We start from the raw sequence: 8,427 nt of genomic DNA, 5'->3' as shown, positions 1-8,427 counted from the left end.
AAGTGGCAGTAGCTGCAGTTAAATATATATATATATATATATGTATTACATCCCATAATGGGGAAATTCCAATGTGAGTCTTTGCAACCCACACAGGCTGCTGTGGGAGCCCCCATTAGGTATGCTGTTCCCCTGGGGCTCGAACCCAGAACCTTCTCCCTGTAAGGCAGATGTTCAAAGCAGGTGTGATAACAGCTGTATTAGTGGACTAGAGCCTGAATGTCATCCCTAACAGCATCTGTTAATGTTTTTTACAGCAGCATTAACAGATCGCACCACACCCATATTTTAAATGTCAAAAACCTTCGCGACCCAATGAATGCAGTCCAGGGACACATTTGGTTGTGTTTATCAGATCAACATGTCTATTGAAAAAAAAAAAAAAGGTGAAAAGAAATTGGACTTCTTGTCTTAACAGCAGGTTTGCTGCCCCCTTTGGAGGCACCGAGTATGTGGGGCCTCTGGGACTCGAACCCAGGACTTTCGGAGGTGTAAAGATATGGAGGCAGGTCTGACATCCACTGCACTACGGTTTTAAGGCTGAATTATGAATAGTGTTCATAAAGCACTTTTTACAGTATTCACGTAATGAGCTAGGGGCCACACGTAAGCAAACTTGCGTTGAGAAATCCGTACGCAACATAACGATGGTTAGCAACAACAGAGGCATCAACACTGGATGGTTTGAATACAGATTGAATGAAAGCTGAAGTACTGAATCTGTCCAGGAAATGAAGACAGAATAAAAAATCTTACATTTTCACACGTTTGAGTTTGTGTTTTGGAATCATTGATAACGAGATGAAGACAGAGTTTCTCCAAAGGATGAAACAGGAGCCAGAATGAGCCGTTAAGGATGATTTCAGTAGAACTAAAGCCGACAGAAAAGGCCGCTGCAGGCTGCGGCTGTGTTCACGCTTTTGTATGAACTTCAATCAAAACATACAGTAAACTTCACAGACAGTGAGAGTGTTGTGAGGAAAAGCTTTAGCCGTGAGGAGACAGTGGTAATCCCTGAGCCACTGAGCTGCACTTATCATCACTGCACTGAATTCACTGCTGGCAGTACTCCATATGTATGAATGGAAATCCATGCTGTCAAAACACATATAGGTTTTAATAAATTTATTTAAGTCAAAGCAGTGGCCCGTGGCCCAAATCTGGCCACTGCTCATGGCCATGACATTATCTACGAACTTTTACTGCAAAATATTATTTAACGTTATAACAAAATAAGCTATGATTTCAAAGCTTAAAAACATAACAAAAAGTAGAGCCCCGAACAAAGCCTTTAAACGACCAATTACTAACATAATTAACTAAATTAAAGGTTTACTTAAGAAATTGCTTAAAATGAGCCAAAAACATAGCAAGAACCGAGATTAGCATATACTGTAGATGAAAATGAACTAAAGATAACAGTCATGCTGAGCAGTCGATGAAAACATCCAAGTACAGTTATGATCAAAACTGGAACATTTATTGTACACCTATCAAACAAGCAAAAATGAGACATTTAATAAGAGCATTGGAGCTAACAAAGAGCTAAGACGACAAAGAGTTGCCCCAGAAAGGCCTTGTCCAGTCCAGAGTTTAATAACCAGAGGACATAGCCAACAAAGAGCTGAGCATGAACCATTTTGGTGTTGAAGGTCGATTTGCACATGGATGGAAATGTTATTGTTGATTAATGCTGACAGCAAAGAACACCACAGACTCAAACGTCTGAAATGTGCAATGAAAAAACAACCATTCAAACGCAAACAGAGAGAAAGGATGAGCGTCAGTGAGCGTCCAGATGTTCGACAGGCGGAGAAACAGATGAACCGTCACATAGTAAATGAACAAATGATCAATCCTCCTACGACTTCACTGCATGGCTGTGTTTGAAATGTTGAGATGTCACATGAAGGACATATTCAATCATCATCATTTCCCACACAGGAACTGCTTAGACTGTTACCATCATGTAGCCCAGAGGTGCCCCATAAGTAGATCGGGACCGACTGATAGATCGCAAAGGGAGTACAGTTAGATCATGAGCGATTAAAATAAAAATGAAAAATAAAGATTTGTTTTTTTATATTAAATCTCTAGAACTAGTTTAGCAATAATACTTTACTCGATCATATTGAGCCATACAGCTACAGCTATTTCATCAACATATAATGTATATATATATAAAGTATATTTATTTTATATGGCTGAATATATATTAAATATTATTTTCATATGGCTGAATATATATTAAATATTATCAATGTAGGTCGAGCACTTTGGTCTGGTCTATTGAATAGTAGCTCCCAAGCCAACAAAGTGTGGTTGTGGTCTATATCAGTGGTTTTCCCCCTGAGGGTCGCGGCCCTCTAGAAGGACGCATGAGGGGGTTGGGGGGCCCCAGAAAATTGGAGGCAAGATAAGAAAAAAATAGTAAGCATAATGTTACTTTCTTAGTGGCCAATGACCATTCATACTTCATAGCTATGGTCAATTAGCCAAAGTTAATAATTTTACCCATCAGCACAGGGAGCAGTGAGTGGGGCAGTGTCATGCCTGGTGCACCTGAAATCGAAAAATGGGAAAAACAGAACTCACCTGGCCAGGTTGAAGGCATCATCAATAAGTCCCGCCCTGTTTCCCACTGAGATGATCTACAGAGAAAATGACACAGAAGCGCGTTGCTGAAAGAACACAGCCAGGGTTCGACAGACGAAGAGAAACCACACCGTTGTACCTGAGGTTTGTCGTGAAGTTGCTGAATCAGCAGTCTCCAGTTCTGGAGGTCGTAGTTGACACGAAAGTAGCCAGTTTGGTTGATGTTGGCGAGCAACCAGGAGCTGTCGTCCATCTGTGTGATTCTGTGGGTCTCTGAGGAGAAAGAAACAACAACAACAACAACAACAAAAAGATAACCTTGTTTTCTGAATTCATCGCTTAAAAAGAATCATAATTCAATGGTTATTAATGAAACAAAAAGAAGCGTACGGGGGGCCTTGGTTTACGAGGTCGTTGAACTACACGATTTCGTGAATTGATTAAGAAGTAGTTAGCAAGTCAAGGCATACCTGGGAAATGGCTTTGATCACATTTGGACAAATACGTCATTATGTGGCGCTATACCTGGGAAATGGCTTTGATCACATTGGATTGTGCTACATTCACTGTCTTTCATTTTTGTTGTTATTTTTGGGGCACTGTCGCCAAATTGAACTACATTGATCCCATACTTGGGAAATTTGCCCCCTGCTGGGCAGGCTGGCCCAAGCAGATGCTTAGCATGTGGTTCCTCTGGGAATCGAACGCAGAATTTTCTGCTTCGGAGGCAGGCGTGCTAACCGCTACCTACATGAACCTACCTAAGTCAGACTCTTCTGACGTTTTCATGTCCTTTTTATGATGTTACCACTGCGTTAGCGTAGCTGACTGACGTAGGTACTTATGTACACTATGTGAAAACTGCGTTACTGTACGTCGCGCAAAGGAACGATATTCCGACATAAGTCGAGGACCCCCTGTGATTTTCTTTTATGAAAACACTGATTTTAAAAAAATCGCTTTATTTCATCGTCCATATTTTCAACACCAACATTGTTCATTTTAATTAGACAAAGAATCTAATTACACAACTGTATCTTATCTCCCCGTGTTGTATTATCTTCTATTCCTGAACTGGAATGTCGAAAACATGTTTGTAATTCAAACAACGTCCACGGCGCCATCAGAACGCCCTTGACAAAACTATTGTTTCGTTTTGACCACTCAGAGGACGCGTACCTGTCCTGTTGTTGATCCAGATAAGTCTCTCTGAAGACACAGAGGTTGAGTTCCCCACAGCCACAGTCAGAGGCACCTGCCACTGCAGACTACAGAGAGACAGGCGGAGAAAGAGAATGAGTGAAGTCACTCAGCATCTGCGGAATTGGATTCTGTTTTATTGCCTCGGTTATCAGATAAAGAGAGATTAAACTCAGAGAAAAAGAGCAATGACCTGGAAATGGAGTGAGCAACACTCACAACGTTCTATACAAAAAGAAGAGTGAGTGCGCGCGTGTGTGTGTGTGTGTGGGCGTCAGACATCACTCACACAAAGAGTTTTTAAGACGGAGGTTAAAGATTCTCACGTCTCTCATTTGCAAGTGTCCTTCACTGCTTGACTGGGTTTTCTATGAAAAATGGCAACAACTTAAAAACTGTTTTGTTTATAATATTTTTCTTGAGTCATTTTTCCAGCAGCTGACATTTAACAACATCTCCGGGTCCAAATGTTGATGCACATTTGATCGCATTGTAAAGTCACATGGTTTCTCATTTCTGCGAGGAACAAAAGCTGCAGTAACTTTAGATGCTTTAAATTTCGCTTCACAGTCTAAAAGTGTTGCCTTGAAATATTCAGTGTTAAATGAGGTCAGTTTGACTATTAGAGAAGATGAATACCCTACATGCAAACGACATCAGAATGTTTTCGCTTAGAAATGCTGCTAAAGAAGTTGAGAGAATGTTGGACGAAGTTGTCTTAGTGGGAAAACTGTCGTAGGTGTGAGAAAGTGAGGAGTGGCACAGGAGTATTTGATGTTGGTGCAGAACACAAACAAGGTCAGTGATTAGTAGTGCAGCTGGAATGACACATGGGTTATTATAGGGTTACATCAGAGATCAGCTCTGAGCATGTTTCTGTTTGTTATGATGAGGACAGTTTGACAGATGAGGAGACAGGGGGCTCCATGGGGTCATGATGTTTGCAGATGACGTTGTAATTTCTGTTTAAAGTAGGTAGAAGGTGGAAGAAAACTTGGAGAGGTGGAGGTTTTCTTTATTTCTTTGGAGTAAAAAGAAATGAAGGCCGGCAGGAAAAAGACAAAATACACGTGCGTAAATGAGACCGAGACATGCCTTACATAATGAGATGCTACTGTAAATTGCTATAGATGCTAATTAATCGTCTCATACACATTAACACTGCTGTTATGTATAAATAATATTAATTATTGCAAACTAACTCAGTGGTCCACAACCTTTTTCCTATCTGGAACTGTAGCCCTCCGGTAGCGGCTCTCCCTCTATGTCATTGTTTCCCAAAGACTGGGTCGCAACCCTCAGGTGGGTCGCAAGAGATTTTTTTTGGGGTCGTCTCGCATCATGTTTCCCAGGAGTTTATGAATAATGTCTATTGACTTGGGTCGCGAAGGTTTGTGACTTTTAAAATATGGGTCCCCAGAAAAGAAGTTTGAGAAACACTGCTCTATGGGATCCAGGTTCCTGCTAATATAAGGCGACATGTAGAGTATGCGTGTAGTGGAAACCAACCGTAGATCTATAAAAAAGCTGGATGGAACAGATGATGAATGGCGGTCATTCAGACTCATCCTGTTTATACGTACAAATATGAACCCAATGGATGTTGATATTGTTAAGGCTCGGTAAAATTTCAAAATAAGACATATTATAGACTCTGCTGTTTGTATTATGGAGTCTGAGAGATGTAATATTTGGAAGGTAGTTATTGTGTATTATGTATTAAACACTGAATTCTGCATTTTTTTTTTTTACAGAATCAACTTCATCCTTAGACTCTTCAGAACAGTCACACAGGAGATTTTCAGAATAAAAGTCTGTCTGGGTTCTGGTGTTAAAACACAAACTCACACTTCCGATTAAGCTTAATTAATAAATAATTAATCTTCACTATTACAAATTATAAATCATCCTAATCCTTACTCTGACCTTAACCCGGCCATATTCTGAACTCCGAGCTTAATCTTGAACCTCAAAATAACCTCTCTCCGTCGGCAGAGACTTGCGAAAAGTCTCCATTACATACGTTTTTTTTTTTCAAATATTCCACACATTAAACCAAGAACACACACACACACACACACACACACACACACACACAGTCATGTAACAAGAGACTTTGGGGACGCAACTGTTTGAACAGTCCTACAGTGTATTGATTAAATCGATTTATATTTTAATTAAAGTGGATTTTAATTACATACCAAACAATCCACTTGAAGCTGGACTTGAATTAACAATTAGTGTGTGTGTGTGTGTGTGTGTCTGTCTGGTGTGTGTGTGCGTCAGGGTCACTTCAACACGATCAGCCGGAGGAGAGCCTTTTACTGAGCCAATAATAGTCGCTCCCTGCCATCGATCAATACCACTGCCTAGCAACTAATATTTAATCTGATATTTATAACAAGGTGATTGACAAGCTGCCGAGTCAGCTGCACAGCACCACCCCCCCTTCACTCACACACACACACATACACATGCTGAGATCAGTGAGGGCAGCAGAATATCTTCATGCATATTTAATAGAAAAGAAGAAGAATGTTTATTCTGGACTATTCTAGTCCTTACAATGATAGCTGCACAAGTGTGTGTGTGTGTGTGTGTGTGTGTTCAAATTTGATGATTTATTCAACAGAAACCGAGACACACACATACTTGTGCAGCTATATTTGTGAGGACATTACACTGTCTTCTATTCATGACAGCCACCTTCACCTTGACCTTAGACAAGATATTAATACTGCAAATGGTCCAATAGAGATAACACACACACACACACACACTCACACACTGCCCATTCACCTAATCGTGTTGATGTGTCGAATAGCCGTGCATTATTTAAGCCGTCACCCAGTCTGTCCTTAAAGGACAGTTCGAGCTTGACTTATATTTTCTGGAAAGTACTGCAGTACGAGGTATTTAGGGAAGCAGGAGGATTTAGAAGAAGCAAAAAAAGAAGAAAGAGATGAAAGCAAGAGTAAGTTGGAAAATAAAGCAGGAGGGAGTGTGGATGGAGAAGGACAAAAGAAAAGGAGAAAAGGAAATAAATAAGAAGGAGGAGGACGCAGCAGGACGAAGGGCAATAAAGGCAAAAGGAAACGGAAGACGTAGAAAGAAGGAAGTAAACGGCAAAAAGGGCACGTGGGTAGAAATGGAAAAAAAAAATCAGGTAAATAAGAAGTAAACCCAGGAGGAAGTTGGTGAAAAAAAAAAAGACTACGGTGCAGGAAAACAAAGGGAAGGAAGCACAAAGATTGACTGATCACAAATATTGTAACACAGCTCTGTGCAATACAACAATTCATTGATCAGGTTAAGAAACCCAGCAAAATAGATTTGACTCAAAGGCAGTTAAACACTTTTTAAGCTCCTGCGGAACAAAATGACTTGGCGGGCCGCGTATGGCACACTTGCCTTGAGTTTGACCCTGAAACATGGGTGTCTAACAAGTAGATTGTGCGCTGAAACATGGGTGTCTAACAAGTAGATCGGGATCTACCAGTAAGTCGCAAAGGGAGTGCTGGTAGCCCATATACATGAAGATATAATGTATAAATACAGTATGTTCAGTTGCTAAGAGTAAATAGGAATGGCAATTTACTTTGATTAATCATGATTCATCGTGATAAATGATGACAGTGATTAATTACGACTAATCGTAATTGATCGCAAGATCAATTACGACTAATCGTAATTGATCGCAACGAGTCGTGATCGATCACAATTTGTCGTGTTTGATCACGACTAATCGGCGAATACCATGTTATTAATTAATCGGAATAAGATTTTAATCTATGTGACACCAAAGTCAAAATACGTGTAACCAGGAGCGAAAAGAATCAACGGCTGCTCTTAGAAAACACTTTCAGTTTGAATGAAGGACGAAGGGGAACCCATGGAGGAGGAGGAGGAGGAAGAGGAGGTGGAGGAGGAGGAGGAGGAAGGGTAAAGTGAGTATAAAACAGAGAACGTTTAAGGGAGGAATGGAGGCGGTCAGAGTGAGGAGGTAGACTACAGAACAGAACAGGGAGGAAAAAGAACAACAGGTAAAAAAGAGAAGGAAGAAAGAGACGGTGAAATAGTGATGATGTTGAAGGAAGTGCGTCGATAAAAGAGTGGAGTGAAGAAACTCCAGAGATCAGGGATAACATGAATAAAACATCAGCAGAATCAAATATGGATGAAATGTAAAGAATCTGGCTGAGAAACAGAGACGTGTTTTTTTTTTTTTTTATCGAACACTTATTGAGACGGAAAAACAACAATTGCCACTGGAGTATTCATACACTTGCCAACCACTGCACAATTCTAAATCTGTGTGTGCTGCCCCCTGGAGCCCAATGCATTAGAGAAGGTGTTTACACACACATACACACACACACACGAAAAAACAGTTCCTGAAGTTCGAACTCTAAAGTTAGCAACGCCTCAATCAGAATACCAAGGTTATTTATGGAGGAACAGGAAATGATGGGGTAGAAGAAATGAGCAAGAGTTGGAGGCAGAGGGAGGAAGACAAACACACGAAGAAGGAAAGAATCTTAACAGAACAAAAAACAAAAAATAAATAAATACACCAAAGGACAGTAGGAGGAGGCTTAGAGCAACGCTAAAAGATACTGTGGATGGATGGAT

The 8,427-nt window shown here is 40.5% G+C and overlaps 1 protein-coding gene across 1 annotated transcript in view; it reads right to left on the bottom strand.

The window, feature by feature from the left end:
* Positions 1 to 8,427, bottom strand: part of LOC103382523 (thyrotropin-releasing hormone-degrading ectoenzyme) — a 108,877-nt gene that overhangs the window by 19,653 nt on the left and 80,797 nt on the right. Inside the window, exons 12-14 of the mRNA XM_025058171.1 lie at positions 3,775 to 3,863; positions 2,735 to 2,868; positions 2,596 to 2,651 (exon numbers count right to left, since the gene is read on the bottom strand). Coding sequence (XP_024913939.1) covers positions 2,596 to 2,651; positions 2,735 to 2,868; positions 3,775 to 3,863 — 279 coding nt within the window. The remainder of the gene's footprint in view (positions 1 to 2,595; positions 2,652 to 2,734; positions 2,869 to 3,774; positions 3,864 to 8,427) is intronic.

Source organism: Cynoglossus semilaevis, chromosome 8 (assembly GCF_000523025.1).
Source record: "Cynoglossus semilaevis isolate Cse_v1.0 chromosome 8, Cse_v1.0, whole genome shotgun sequence".
Taxonomy (NCBI): domain Eukaryota; kingdom Metazoa; phylum Chordata; class Actinopteri; order Pleuronectiformes; family Cynoglossidae; genus Cynoglossus; species Cynoglossus semilaevis.
Note: the sequence above shows the minus strand (reverse complement) of the source record. Positions and strands in the feature narration are given on the sequence as shown.